Source organism: Vipera berus (genome assembly GCF_964194415.1).
Source record: "Vipera berus genome assembly, chromosome: 2".
Taxonomy (NCBI): Eukaryota; Metazoa; Chordata; class Lepidosauria; order Squamata; family Viperidae; genus Vipera; species Vipera berus.
The window spans coordinates 166,344,633-166,360,884 of record NC_138203.1 but is presented as its reverse complement, the minus strand read 5'-3'; the positions used below and the strand labels follow the sequence as shown (position 1 = coordinate 166,360,884).

General features: G+C 42.5%; 1 protein-coding gene across 2 annotated transcripts in view; it reads right to left on the bottom strand.

The window, feature by feature from the left end:
* The window catches only part of SPAG9 (sperm associated antigen 9), a 106,663-nt gene that overhangs the window by 56,454 nt on the left and 33,957 nt on the right, over nucleotides 1-16,252 (bottom strand). For both annotated transcript variants that reach the window (XM_081318300.1, XM_081318301.1), the window contains exons 5-8: nucleotides 15,359-15,512; nucleotides 5,893-6,100; nucleotides 4,902-5,001; nucleotides 4,064-4,185 (exon numbers count right to left, since the gene is read on the bottom strand). In XM_081318300.1, coding sequence (XP_081174426.1) covers nucleotides 4,064-4,185; nucleotides 4,902-5,001; nucleotides 5,893-6,100; nucleotides 15,359-15,512 — 584 coding nt within the window. The remainder of the gene's footprint in view (nucleotides 1-4,063; nucleotides 4,186-4,901; nucleotides 5,002-5,892; nucleotides 6,101-15,358; nucleotides 15,513-16,252) is intronic.

The following is a 16,252-nucleotide window of genomic DNA, read 5'->3' as shown; positions in this document are numbered from 1 at the left end:
AGTGGCCTCCCCTTTATCTATCTTCCCTCATCCCACTGGGTCCCTACAGGACTTGGGCCTGTTTTCCAATTCCATCACCCACTGCACAATTATCTCTGGAAGATCTCTGGGGCTCCAGCCTCAAGTTGGGGAAGGAAGGCAAGCCATTCCATCCCTCAGTGTCCCTGGGCCCCAGAAGAGACCACCATTTTCTGAGCAGCCACCAAGGAACTGTGGCTATATCCAAATGGTAGACACTTCCAGCATGCAGCCATGTGTCCTAAGGACAAAATGGTATGCTCTATGCAGCACTGTGGAAAGCTTATGGCCCATTTAAAGCAGCAGCCGCTTCCAGGACACAGAGACATGGTCCAGAGATGAAGCAGTTTGCTCTGCTTCCCTAATGCACAGTGCTGCAGAAAGTTCTGTTAGGAAAGCACAAAAGACTGCTTCCACACTGGGCCGGATGACTATGTTCCAAAATTAGGTGCCATTTTGGAGCAGCTACAACTCTACAGGTCTGGAGCTCTGGATATCTTTGAAAGGTAAGTGCACAATGGATGACGGGGTGGGGAGGAGAGGTAGAGCCTGGCAGGATGTGAAGCAGGCAAAAGGTCTATTGGGAGCCAGTATGGAGGGGAAAGGCCTGCGGGGACCTGGGGAGAGAGCAAGTCCAAGGGCTGTGGGGACCCCAAATGTTGGGAAGTAGAGCACAGAGTGTCTGAGGGAATGGGGAAAGTCTTGGGGAGTCTTCATCAGGTGGGCCTGGGCCTATGCTAGGCCTACTAATGCTTTCCCCCCCCTTCTAGATATTCCATGCTCCACTTAACGTCTATATCAGGGACAGCAGGAGGTAGGGTGATTAAGCAAGGTGAACTCACTTAATGATTGTCAGATTGTCACAACATGCGAAGTAATGGGACTACCTACGCATCATTTATTTAAGGCTTAAATAAAGCTACTATTCTCACCAAAAAACCTTGCCTACACTTCAAAGTACAAAACTTTAAATAACTTCTAGAGCAAATGGGCTGCCTCGTATTTATTATGCTTGTACATCAGAAATGTCCCTCTTGACTCAGGGAACAGGGAAATTCTTGCAGGGACAGGTATTCTGTGAGCACACTGCAATTGTGCAGAAAGCTAGTTGAGCAAGGCAAAAACAAGCTTTTGAAATTCTTATGCATTTAGTACAATTTATTTCAATATCGGATCTTCTAACACTTGACAAGCTGCCTGCACTATGGAAAAATATAAACAAAAGGACAGAAGTTTGCTTGTTTGATAAGACACACTCAAAGTACTGCTCAAATCCATAGATTAAAAAAAATCCGAGATTCTGGGCTTTCTGTATGGGAAGCAGAAACACTCTGTCCATTCTGTCAGGGTAGCATAATCACATTCTATTTTTATTTTATTTTTTGTCCTCCAACTAGCCAGTATGTAATTTGCACCCTACATGTTTCCTGTTCGCATAGGTTTCAAAGATTAGAAAACAGCCTTTTGTCCTGCATGAAGCTCAAACTCCTTGCCATGTGCTGATTCCCAATCATTTCTTCAAGGCTGATGTTTGCATTGGCAGAATTTGGATCAGTAACACAGAAAGGAAGATTATTTGTAATGAATGGTGAAAGTTTGGGTTTTTAGAATACTTCAGTTTCAAGGAAGGAACTGTTTCAGTTATGTAAACAACACTTTTAACTGTTGGTATTCTGAGTAGAGAATAATTATCAGGCAAAATAAATTAAAAAGCACTAGGCAGGATAAAGACAAAACAAACTGCAAAACAGACATTATGAAAGCAACAGCCAAGAATGCTGAACTTCAAAACAATCACTTTCAAATATATAAAAAGGATACAAACCAGAATATTCTCCTGGGTACGCAGCCCAAGAGAAAGCAAATTGGAGAATCCCATTTAACTAATGTTGCAAAAGCATGCCAAAATACAGCACAGTAAACTACTAATACAAAACATTTCGTATAAAATGTGTTCCCTCAGATTAAGTACAGCTGGGCTTCTGTACCATTAAGCAAATTGGTAGCCCTATTTACACATACTACCTAGAAACAAAACAAAAACAAATCTATGCTAAAGTAATTAGTACATGGTTACAACTGACCAGTATTACAAAAATGATGGCATGCCGGTTAATCACCTTAATACTGCATCAATGATCTATTTAAATATACCCTTAAAATTACCTATTTTGGTATAAAAGTGAAATTGTTGCGGTCTCTAACATATCCCCCTTATAAATGCTTTTACTACAGCCATTTCTCCTCTCATCAAAGTCGCTCCCCGCTTCCCTAAACAGCAATAACATAACTGAGACCATACTAATCAGGTGCCACTATGATGTTTATATCTAAGATTACCCTTAATGGCTCAAGAACCTTATTTTTCAAAAAAATGCAGAAACAGTATGGGCGTAACACAAAGTGACTGCTGGTGGAATGGGAGAAGTTATAAAACATTGGCAGCATCTACTATTCTTTTGGGGTTTTGTTTTAAGCAAACAGAGCCAGGGCCGAGGAACCGAATTACAAAGAGAAGTCGAAAAGAGAGAGAGAGAGAGAGAGGAAGAAAGGAAATGTAGTATTTTTCTGTAAGTAGAGATTTCTCTCCCTTCAAACTGACACAAAAATACACTTTCAAGCGAATAGAGGAAAGTGTGTTCTTCACATGAATTTTAGGGTGGAAGATGTTCCTCCACCAAGAAATGTTTGAAGAAGGAACAACTTGCATATATCTCAGTTGTAGAACAAAAGACATGTTACTTCAAAAAAATTCCTCTTGACATTTTAAGGCATGTTAAACATTTATCTCATTCCCTCTGATGCCATCCAACTCCCAATACATTGGGCATCTGACAATACACCAGGCAATACAGGTAGTCCTCGACTTACAACAGTTCCTTTAGTGACTGTTCAAAGTTACAACCTCACTGAAAAAAGTGACTCACTGAAAAAAGCGACCATTTTTCACACTTATGACTGTTGCAGCATCCCCATAGTCACCTGATCAAAATTCAGACGCTTGGCAACTGACTCATATTTATGACCTTTGCAGTGTCCTGGGGGTCATGTGATCCCTTTTACGACCTTCTGACAAGCAAAGTCAATGGGAAACCAGAACAACTGCAGCTTAACAACTGCAGTGATTCAATTAACATCTGTGGCAAGAATGGTCATAAAATGGACTAAAACTCACTTAAATATCTTGCTTATACCAACATACATTTTGGGCTCAGTTTTGATTGGAAGTTGAGGACTACCTGTATAAAACAATATAATAGGAAATAACAAACTACAAAAAACAATCTAGAACAAAAAGAAAAAGAAAAAGGAGCAAGATAGCAAACCCAGCAGACACCCCAAACCACCCATTAACTTCTAATACCCAAAAGAGGGGCTTCGGCCACCCCAGCTCAAAACTTGGGAGAACAACCAGATTTTTACAGCAGTCCCCACTTCAAGGCAGTAACTGTTCTAATGTTAAAAGCACTCCTTTTTTTAACTTTAAAAGAGGGGGAAACATTACCTTCCCCATTAAGCATCTAGGAAGTCCTTTTATAGGTAAAAAGTTACAGATTTCCTAAAATAAATTCCTCCTTTCTCTTCTGCCTATTTTCCAGATTCCTCATCCGCATAAACAAAACCAGACTGGAGGAGGTGGGAGGGAGACTGAATTGTAAGGCTGAAAAAATGTAAAATATTAGGGATATTAATAGCAACCGAAAGCATAATGATGCAATGGCAGATTCAAGATAATCTCACCATTATGAAATAAACGAAATGGTCACCCATCACTACCCACTATTTGAGCTGCAATTTTCCCAGATGATTGCCCAAAAGATGGGTTGCTAACGGGAACCCTTTTTTTAACAGATAAGTGCAGGCATAAATATGATTTTATATTAAACATTTAAAGAGCCATGGTAAATAGTGAATGCTTTCAACTCTATTCACTAGGCAAATTATGTATGGAAATGTCCTGAGTACTTTTTTCTTACAACTCTATCCTTGAACTATTCTGTAAATTGCTTTCACCATTTCGAAACAATTTTAAAAAAATACTCACCCAGCAAATCTGCTCCTTCATCCACATCCCCAATCAGACCAGAGCCAGCAGAAGATAGTTCTTCAAAGAGTGATTCTGTATTACGATCAAATGCTTTGTTCTCTATGCCTTTGGTGGGTGTGCTACACAACAGAATTCGAATGTAGGAGTGAGAAGAATTACATCTTTTTAAAAAGACTTCACCAGTCTACATCTCAGTGCACAAATGTGCAAACTTTCTAATGTAAATTCTGCTCCATAAAAAAATATGCCACAATTAATGGTTTATTATTTAAGAAAGCTAAAGGAAAATGACACCTTCAGCAATCACCCTTCCCCCTTTCCTTTCTCTCTCTTTTCCTGGTAGGATGCAGAAATATCAAGCACATTAATCAAGGCACTATTTTCTCCTCCACAACACTGATGTTCACATGGTTACAAGCTCCTCTGATTCACCTAGTTTCTTCCAGACAGTTTTGTATCCACGTTGCCACCATAACAGGTTAGCCATTTTCATTTCTTTAGAGCCTCCAACCACACCCTGCAGTCTCTTCCTCTATGCTAAGCCCGTGGCAATGAGAAGCAGCGTAACAATCTGACATGTTACCCTTATGAGGAGATATTGAGAGATGGCTACTGCACATACTGTTTTGCCCTTCATGGTAGATCAAAGGTTTTTGAGCCAGAGCATCAATAGAAAATCTGAGTGCCACAGAATGCCAGAATGCTACTATTGACTGAAAAGTATTGATCAAGAGATTGATCGTATGCCATAATGACCACAAAGAGCTACAAAACTCTTGTAGTATTTGTATTTTTTCCTAAGATTTCCAGTGACTGAAAATTGCTGGCTAAATACCTTGAACCTTTATATCCACTAAGATCTTTATCCATATCCAGCTCTGGAGTGGATTCAATGATTGCCTGAACTTCAGATTTGTCATCATTTTCATTAGATCCTTAAAAAATAGGTAAATATTGTTAAAAGCAAGGATTATGAAATAGAATTAAAGGCAGCATACATAGGATCTCCCCTAATTTTATTCTCAAAATGTAATCCTGTGAATTAAGTAAGAATGAGAGAATGACTGGCCCCCATTGACACAGTGAGCTTCATGATCAAGTAGGAATCAAAATTTAATTTTGCCTGGTCCGAGTCGAACACGTAAAATCATTACACTATACCAGCCAATGTATCAATGCACAAGATTATTAGTTTCCAAAATTAATGATCACTTCTCACAGACCAGTGGTGGCGAACCTATGGCACAGGTGCCAGAGGCTGCACTCAGAGCCCTCCCTGTGGGCACCCGCACCATACCTCAGAGGTGGCAACTGCCCTCTTCAACCAGCTGCCCCACAGGTGTCCCTCCCCACGAGCGACATTGAGGTGACCACACCCACCCAATCTTCCACACCCACCCGGCACCCAGCGATAAATAAGTGGGTTTTGGGTTGCAGTTTGGGCACTCGGTCTCTAAAAGGTTCGCTGTCACTGTCACAGACCATCTTTTCTAAATGTGAAGAACTTTAGTAACACGTCATGTAGAAAATAATATTTTTCCAGCATAAAGATCCTTAAACGTGACAGTTTAGTCTTAATCATATAATAAATCTGAGAGCAGTTGATATTTAATCTCATAGTCTGTAAATACACTGAGGCATGCTTGTGATCAATAAGGCCACCTTCACATGACTTTCCTGCTGCTTTCTGTATGAGGATGTCTTGCTAGGAGGAATACAAGTAGCACTCTAAGTATTTATTAATTCTGGAACCTGTAGGCATACTATGGATTTTAAATTACTCAAACTATTAAATTACTCAAAATGTGAATAATCTAGCAACTTACCAATAGATACATTTCTTGTTTCCTGGGCTACCTGCACTTCAATGTGCTTGCTTATGTCCAATTTCTGGTTCCACGAATCAGAATTCTTTGCAAGGCCTTCCTTGTCTTCATTCAGGGGAGACTCGGCAGACGTAAGCACATCTGAAGCAGCAGTTAAGATTGGTGTAGTAGATTTGGACCCTGCTTGGCTAACATCAGAAATTTCATCCTAAAGCATAAATAAGTTCGAAGTAATTACAAATTTATGTGGCATATCCCCTAATCCTGGATTAGTACTTAATTAGTTGAAGCCTGATAATTTACTATGTTTTCTAGCTAAAAGATGCATATCTATTTTTTTGCAAAGGCAATTTCACTTTAAAAAAATTCCTCTTAATGGAGATGCCACCCAGTTATATTCAAGGTACCAATCTCAGTGATACAAAATACACTTTTCTCATGTTCAATAATACTTCAATACTACCATAGTAGTAGTAGACCGTAGACTTAAGCATTTTAAGTCTTTTTAAGCCCTTCGAGGTAGTCCAGACAAGAAGCACAACTATGAGTACCAACACTATCTTTATCGTACGCTTACATTAACAGAAACTTGCAAGACTTATCCTTTTTACTCTCTGGAAAACTAGGAAAGATCCCTTCTGAAACGCTTCCTAGCCCCCCTCCTTCTGTGGACTGAGAATTTTTTTACATGGTAGTTGCAATGTCTGCAGGTCTTCTTCCTGTCTCTCAAGATCATTCCCACATATCATTCCATAAACCCACCTAAGGTTTACCTACGTCACTTACAAAGCTTCATCCTCTTCAACAATGCTTTCCTTCAGGAGGCCTCTATCCTATTGCCAAGGGGTTGAACTCCTCACTAGCTATTACACCCCTTTGTTCCTAAAAATTTTATTCAGCTGTTCAGTGACTGGCATTGCTAAAACATATTACAAAAGCAAGAAGGGAGGTGGAAATCATGGGAATCAGGCTTTTTTAAAAAAAAATTGAAACAATATTTTATTAGCAATAGCAGCAGTTTACAGAGTCAGCATATTGCCCCCAACAATCTGGGACCTCATTTTATCAACCTTAGAAGGATGGAAGGCTGAGTGAACCTTGAGCCGGTGAGGATTAAACTCCTAGCGGTGGGCAGAGTTAACCTGCAATGCTACATTCTTACCATCGCGCCATCACAGTTCCTATTTTACCAGTTTGCCAAAGGAAATGCACAAGAAATATATGCCCATGAGATTTCTTTTTCTCTTTTGCTTTCCATAGCAAACTATATGTTGTTTAATTTAATTTAATTTATTTAATTTATTAATATTTCTATACCGCCCTTCTCCCGAAGGACTCAGGGCGGTGTACAGGGCAAGAATAAAACACAAAGCTACAAAAATTAAAAAGTAATTAAATACATGCCCAACAATAAATACATTAATAAAACCCCAATAAAATGATAGTAAAAACCCCACCAATCCCCCCTCAGGCCAGGCCGGCTTGTTCGAACAGGTATGTTTTCAGATCGCGGTGAAAGGAGCGAAGATCGGGCGCCGTCCGGAGCTCAACCGGTAACTGGTTCCATAGCTCCGGGGCGCCCACAGAGAAAGACCTCCCCCTGGGGGCCACCAATCTACATTCTCTGACCGGTGGCACCCTGAGGAGGCCCTCTCTGTGGGAACGCACAGGGCGGAGGGAAGTTGACGCCGGCAGCAGGTGTTCCCTGAGGTACTCCGGACCCCTGCCATGTAGGGCTTTAAACACCATGACTAGTACCTTGAATCTCACCCGGAAGACAACTGGCAACCAATGCAGCTCACGGAGCAGAGGTGTAACATGGGAGTATCGGGAAACTCCCAACACAACTCTCGCGGCTGCATTCTGTGCCAGTTGGAGCTTCCGGGTGGTCCTCAAGGGCAGCCCCATGTAGAGAGCGTTGCAGTAGTCTAGTCGAGAGGTCACGAGCGCGTGAGTGACTGTGCATAGATCATCCCGGCTTAGATAGGGCCGCAACTGGCGCACCAGGCGAACCTGGGCGAAAGCCCCCCTAGTCACAGCTCCTATGTGGTCTTCCAGAGTGAGCCGTGAATCTAGGAGGACTCCCAAGTTGCGAGCCCTATCTACGGGGGGTAATAATTCGCCCCCCATAGAAAGAGATGGAATGTCCGAATAAACCCGGGATGAAGGTATGCAAAGCCACTCGGTCTTGTCGGGGTTGAGTTGAAGTCTGTTCCTCCCCATCCAGACCCGAACCGCCTCCAGGCAACGGGACATCACGGTGAGGGCATCACTGGGGTGGTTTGGGGTCGAAAAGAAAAGCTGGGTATCATCAGCATACTGATGATACCCAACTCCAAAACCATGAATGATCTCACCCAGCGGTTTCATATAGATGTTGAACAGGAGAGGCGAGAGGACCGACCCCTGAGGAACTCCACAAATGAGAGACCTCGCGGTCGACCTCTGCCCTCCTGCCAACACCGACTGCGAGTGTCCCTGGAGATAGGAGAACCACTGTAAAACCGTGCCTCCCACTCCCAATCCCCTAAGACGCCGCAGCAAGATACCATGGTCGATGGTATCGAAAGCCGCTGAGAGGTCTAATAGGACCAGAACAGAGGAATGCCCCCTGTCCCGGGCCCTCCAGAGATCATTCACCAGTGCGACCAATGCCGTCTCCGTGCTGTACCCGGGCCTGAAACCCGATTGGTACGGGTCTAGATAATCCGCTTCATCCAGGACCAGAGGGAGCCGATGTGCCACCACACTCTCAACAACCTTCGCAAGAAAGCGAAGGTTGGAGACAGGACGAAAGTTGTTCAATACAGCTGGGTCCAAGGCAGGCTTCTTGAGGAGAGGCCTCACCACCGCCTCTTTCAAGACGGCGGGGAAGCTACCCTCACTCAAAGAAGCCGATATAACTGCCTGGAACCAGCTGCGTGTCCTCTCCCGGGCTGCATAGACCAGCCAGGAAGGGCACGGGTCCAATAAACATGTGGTGGTGCTCAGCCTCCCCATGATCCTGTCCACTTCCTCCGGAGTCACAGAATCAAACTCCTCCCAGGTGATATCGACAAGACCACCCGTGTCCTGCTCGACAGACTCTGCCCAGTCAGAGTCCAGACCGATCCGAATCCGAGCGATTTTGTCCGACAGATGCTGGTTAAACTCCTCGGCACGACCCTGCAAGGGATCCTCCCTCACCTCCTGATTCAGGAGGGAGCGAGTCACCCTAAACAGGGCGGCCGGGCGATTATCTGCGGACGCGATAAGGGTGGCGAAGTGGTTAGACCTCGCCTCCCTTATCGCAGCGAGATAAGACCTAGTGTAGGTTCTTAGTCGCAATCGATCGGATTCGGATCGGCTGGATCTCCAACCGCTCTCTAGGCCCCGTCTCCGACGCTTCATCTCCCGGAGCTCCACGGAGAACCATGGGGCTCGACGGGATCTGCACCGGGTCAGGGGCCGCAGGGGTACAACTCGGTCAAGAGCCTCAGTGGCCGCCCTTTCCCAGGCTTCCACTAAGGCGTCTGCCGAGCTGTGAGCAAGGGAGGCAGGTGGGGACCCCAGCGCCGCCTGGAACCTCTGGGGATCCATTAAGCGTCTGGGGTGGTACCATTTGATAGGTTCCACACACCCACGGCGGGGGGTGGCAAAACGGAAGACCAGCCACAGGAGATGATGATCGGTCCATGACAGGGGCATAACAATTGGGGAGCCCCCACCAAGATCATCTAACCACCGTCCAGATAAGAAAACTAGGTCAAGGGTGTGGCCTCCCTCATGAGTCGGTCCCGAAATTACTTGCGTCAGGTCCATGGCCGTCATGGAAGCCATGAACTCCCGAGCCAACTCAGATGATCCTCCCATTAGACTAATAAGTACTAGATTAAGGTATACGTAATTTTGAAATGTGCAGATTTAATCAGTGCATAAGTGTTTAAATAATTTAAACACTTTATATATTGCCTTATGCTACTTTAATACTGCGCCATTTAATTTACATGTCATACATTCAGACTATAAAAACAGGACACCACCAGCTACAAATGGGTAGTCATATAAAATGAATGAATGAATAAAATAAACTTTTCTGTTTCAATTAACAATATATTCCAAGCCTCATTCTTCCTCTTGGTACAATGAATATTAAACAAATTAAACTTTTTATAAGCCACCTGAGCTAAAATTTTCATCCATTTTAACTGACATTAGCAATTTGTATCAACAGCTAAGTAATACTTATAATTTCCTTTTGTATTTCAGAATGAAAGTGTACCTAAATGGCTAAGAATTCAGGTACAAGCACCTCTGAACACACGTCTCAGGCTGAGAATTTGTAATCAATAACCAGAATTTAGTAAAAATTTTACAACTGTCAAAGTCAAAAATATCTGGCAGGTAATCTACCCCAACACTCACAAAACTACCAGTAGATCCAGATCATCCCTGATATATACATCTTGATCTGAACAATGGCTTATCTATACATATAATTTAAAACAGGCGTCCCCAACCCCTTGACCATGGCCCACTACCAGGCCGTGGCCTATTCCATAGCTGGACACACATGCCTGCACAGTTCAACTTCTGTGAGTGGTGGGCCAGTGGGCAATTGCATGTGCATACCGGCCTGCCGCTTGTACAATTTGAGCTGTGCATGTGCACGCTGGCTTGCTGCTTGCACAAGGACTGTGTGCATGTGCGCACACGCCAGCCCACCAATTGCATGGCCCGGTTCCCCCCTCCCCTCCCCAGTTGGGCCACCAAGCTGCAAAAGTTGGGGGTCGCTGCTTTAAAGCTAGAGAAGGAAATTGTCCCTTATATCTCATATTCAAATTCTAATTTCAAATTAGAATTAAAAAACATTGAGAAAGTTAAAAAAAGTCACAGAAGAACACAAAAAATGAGAACTGCCATTTATTGGTTGTAATTCCATGCACTGGTACATCATTTTGGAAAAAAAGGTACTGCATCCTGAATTATCATTCTTTAAATTTATTTGCTGCTTGATTCCCAGGGACTCTGCAGTTCACAAAACTATTTAAAGCAAGGGTCCCCAACCTTGGTAACTTAAATATTTGTGGACTTCAAGTCTCAGAATTCCTCAGCCAGCTTGGCTGAGGAATTCTGGGAGTTGAAGTTCAGAAGTCTTAAAGTTGCCAAGGTTGGGGACCTCTGATTTAAAGGATGAAAATAAAGACAAGAAAAACAAGAAATAAAAAAGGATAGAGATGGCAGAATAACAAACCAGGTAGAAACAAAACCTAGGTCAAAAAAAGATGTCATTCATCCTCACCAAGGGCCTGGATGAACAGCCAGATATTCTGGCTCCTCTGAAACACCAGCAGAGCAGGGCCATTCAGATCTGAGCGGGGGCGAGCTCATTCAATAGGGCAGGTACTATGACAGAGAAGGCAGACTTCTGGGGTCCTGATAGACAGCATAGTTTCAATGAAGGAATCTGGAGAGTACCATATCTGCCATAATAGGCTGGGCAGATACTGTTCAAGATAGGTAGTCCCTCAAGTAACCTGGCCCTAGGCCAAGTATCTTTCTCAAATGATTTACCTGCATTAGGTAAATGGTTGAAACAAACTATTTTATTTTAGCTTCTTATCCTTAATGGACAGATCATGAGTATCAGATTGGAACAAACTGAATTAAATACTCATTTACATCCTTTCAAACATCCTACTTCTATATCCTTCTAAAAGTTGTATTTCTCCTCTTCAAGGAAATAGACAAGAAAGGTACAGGTGGTTCTTGTTTAATAACCATTCCTTCAGCGAGTCTTCAAACTTATGACCGTGCTGAATGGTAATTATGACAGCCCCTTGGAGTTCCAACTGTCAGAAACAAGGTCAATAGGGAAACCAGTGGGAAGTCAGAAGTTGCAGTGAAGAAAGCTCCTCACTTAACAAAACTGGGACTACTAGAATTGCTGTGGTTAAGAAGCACAGTCGTGTGATATAATGCTTTACAACTGCATCACAATGGCAATTCTGATCCTAATTGCTGAAGTTAACTGAGGACTATCTGTAACAGGAATAGTAGTATCAGTCAATAACGTTTATTCCAGACATGTCAAAATCGAGGCCCGCAGGCCAAATCTGGCCTGTGATGTGTTTAGACCTGGCCCGCAAGCAGACTAGGAGGAGGAGGTACTGAGTATTTAGCGGGGGTCGGTGAGCTGAAGCGGCAGCAGCGCCAGTGAGGCCTGGGGAGAGTCAGCTGGAGCTGCAGTGTTGCTGGGACTCTGCTGAAGCCCAAGGATCGGCACGCGGGGTTCTAGCTAATCGGGGCTTTCGGCGACTTCGGAAATGGTTGGCAGCCAGCCACAAGCAGTCTTCAGGGCAAAGTGTCAGCTGGATCTGTGAGGCTGTCGGTGCTTGGCAGGGACCCCAGAATCAGCGCAAGAAGCTCCAGCTGATGAGCGCAGGATGAAAAAGCCAGCCGGGCAGTGAGTGAATGCATGGGGGAGGGGAGGAGAGGATGTAAAAGGAGGGGTTTGGGTGGGAAGGAGGAGGAGTAAGGGGAGAGAGAAGGCGATAGGGAGGAGAGGAGAGATGTCGGTGGAGCAAGCCTAAGGGAAAAAAGGGGATAGGAGAGAAGAGGCTTCTGTGGGCCAAGCCTGAGGGAGAGAAGGGGACAGCAACTGGCACTTTGAGGGCAACCATAATGCTGATGCGGCCCTCAATGAAATTCAGTTTGACACCTCTGGTTTATTCTAACTTACAATCACTATGTTCTTCATAAAACCACTGACATTTTAGTCCCACCTTCATTGCCTCATTACTTCTGATTTCATGGATACAGGTAGTCCTCAAGTTACAAGTGTAACAGAGCCTGCCCATTCCACTTGTAACTCGAAAATTTGTAGAGTGAATCTAGCACCTCGAACAAGATTACTCCCTTGCTCATTAAAATACACGCGGCTCGTTAAGCAAACATGAGGTATCTCAGAGTAGGGAAGGCCATGGAGGGCCTAGTGATGGAACAGGCCCCCAAGGCCTCCCTGACTCACTAAGATACCACATGCTTCCCCCTCCCTTCCTGCTGCACTGGACTCACCTGGAAAAGATCCGTCTGCTCTCTGCCGCAGTTCCTACTGCCACCCAGATCTGAGGCCAGGGGACGCTTCCGCATTCCTCCTGAGGCCCGATCCAGGCTCCAGAGGCCTCTTCCAGGCCACTGCCGCCCAGATCTGAGGCCAGGGAAGCGTGCCCCAGCTTCGGTTCTGTTCTCTGTTGCAGAGAACAGGGACCTAAAATACCATTAGATCATGCGAGATCAGTAGCATGAGATCTCGCCCCACTAATCTCACATGATCTTGTCTTACTTTAGGCCTCCATTCTCTGCGAACGCACCGAAGGCCTGGAACAGCCAAGGAAGCGAAGGATCTCAATCTTCTCAGGGTAAGTATTGAAGGCCTGGTGCCTAGGGAGATCCAGGGTGGGGGTGGGGAGGGAAGGAAAAACCAGGGTGAATGTTGCAGGGCCACTGCAGTCACTCGTAAGGGTGAACGAATGCCGTGGTGCTGCAATATTCGTAACTTCGGGACTTGTTCATAAGCACTAGGAAGCGCTCACATGTAACTTTGAACGAGCGTTAAGTGAATGCTTGTAACTCGGGGATTATCTGTACTGCAGTATTTTCATTTGTATCAACCTATACAAGAGGGCTGTATCCCACCCTGTTTAGGTTCATTATTGCAAACTATCAAATTCAATTTATTTTTCTACTGACATAGTTCTAATCTTTATCATAAAGGAGAATTTTTTTCCTACATAGCTGTTTGTCCATTATGCTCTGCCTACTTGGGCAAGATATTCTAGGATTATCTTCTGCTCCAGCAAACACTTCCAGAAATAGTTTTAACTTTGCTGTTAAGAGTGACATTCCCAAATCCACTAACTCCTCCCCCGAAAATCCAGCAAAAATACCCTGACTTATTAAAAGAAAAACATCTGTAGTTTTATTCCATAAATCCAGAGTGAAATGAAATTTCACTTTGTCTAAATATTTCCCAGCTTCTGTATTGTACCCACATCATGAAAAGAATGCAGCACTCAAACTACTGACCTTAGCAGTCAAAAAGCTCCCAATAAAAAGCCTGGTTACCAACAGAAACAGAACTTGCAGACCTTTGTTTGAAAGGTTACAAGGAAATTTAGACTATTCTAATTGCAAAGTGACCATTCATTTTAAAAACTGCAACTGTTCTTATGCTGCTGCTCTTAAAGTATCAGGTTATCTGGATAAATTTAAATTAATGCTTCGTCAAAGCTGATAAATACTACTAAGAAAAATATGATTATATTGCTCTAAGACCTTAAGTGGAAAGTACGATTTAAACCTCATTCATCCATGAAGTTTCAAGTGACCTGTGAGCAGTTACACTTTTTCATTCTAAACTAACTCATATGGTAGCTGTTCAGAAGCTGCCCAGAGGGGAATTTTCTCAGTTTACTTTGCAGTATTTAGAATATCAATGAATTTAAATATTTCAGATATGTCCAGACAAAGTGGAAAAGATGATCCTTCACCAAAATGCCCAGGAAAAAGTGCAAAAGATTATCCTTCACCAGACAATCTAAAGTTCATGTGATCCACGTAGCAGTACATTTAAATATGTAAGAGTTAACACTACTTTTTCATTAGCTTCATTGACCCACAACCCAAAGTGCACCAAACAATGTATCAAGTTCAAGTTGAAGCTTTAGGGTTATAATTCTGAGGTGAAAAAATATGTGTGCTTACTGACCAATTCATGTGAATGGATTCATATTATGGCTTTATTCAGGGCTACAGTATAATAAATGCTTGCTAGGTGGATACCATGCAGTTTAGAGGAAAGGGGATCAGTAAGTCCCACTAGAAAATACAGTGAGTGCCATGACATTTCTGATTTAAGGAGTAAAACTCTGCAAGACATTTCATTGATTGCAACAACAGTTATACTTTTAGCCAGCATAAAATTAATCATTTCAATACAATTATTGCTATAAATGAATTATTTAAACAAGCTTTTTTAGATAAAAAAATATACGCTTGGTTTAATGCTCTGTCCTTATGCTTTTTTTTTCCAACAGAAGTCTTCCCCTAGATCCTTAAAAACAAAACCACAACCGTGCTTGTCATCAAAATCTGAAAACAGTAAATATAAATATTAATAATTCCTAAAGATAAACAGAGTAAGTCCTCCAAAGGATTCTACCCAACTGCAAGCTTAGAAAACAGTGTGTCTAAAAAATTTGAAAATGTTGTCTTCCCATATTTCCAAGTGCAGATATCAATCAGCTTTTCAATAAACCATACATTAGAAGAAAAAGGAACTTACCTTCAACTCACCTGGAATGAGTTTCAAAAATTTGTGCACTAAGAAAAGACAATTGGAAGTTTAGCTTTTGTTCATACACATACTTCCTGAGGAACAAATTAATAATTTTTTTCACTGTGAAAATTAAAACAGCTCCTTTACCTTGAGGCTGGTGCGGGAACGAGGCTGACTTAGTTCACGGAACTTCCAACTATCTGATCCAGGAGTTTCCACTGATCCTCTCTGAGAATCAGGAGTAAGAAGTGGATCTCCTGGAGGGAGCGGAAAGATGCCCAATGATATAGGAGGCTCCTTTCTGTAGATAAAGGGGACAATATCATATGTTATAATTTCTTATAGATTCTCGATTTTTGAAACTTAAAATGTTAAAATCATGTTTGCCATTTCAAACCGATTCACGATAAATACTCTCTTACACTACTTTACATGTAGGCAGTAGACAATGTACATATTAATTCATTTAAGGCCGTGTTACAAACATACTTTGCTGAAATAAAGCTCATATCAACATCTCATTAGAAAATCTTGGCTTATTTTAAGATTATGCATATATTTCTGAGCAGGAAAGCACCATAGCAACTATACACTACAAATATAGAGAAAGAAATGAAATAGGCATCAAGTCTGGAAAAAGGCAACCAATGGTTAGAATTTAAAACTAATTATCAAGTAACTGTGATTTCAAACAGCTTTTGCTAAGGGAACACAGACTAAAAACTCCCAGAAAAGCTAAACTTCCCGCCCCCCCCCCAAATTGAATAAAGAAAATATATCATGGAATAAACTGCATTTAAGTATGCAGTTCACTTCACTTTGCTTTTAAACCAATACTTTCCCAAAATATTCAATCAAAGGAGATTTTTCTGCCTAAACGAAAGATCACTGCATTTCATCTCTTAAATATAGATATTTGATTTTCACCTGATGAAAATTAAAGTAGAATGATTAATATTTATGATAAAAAATATTTATTTATATTTTTTTCTTGATGTTTTTAATAAAGCTAGGCCAAAGCTGAATGATATAGGACTTTTC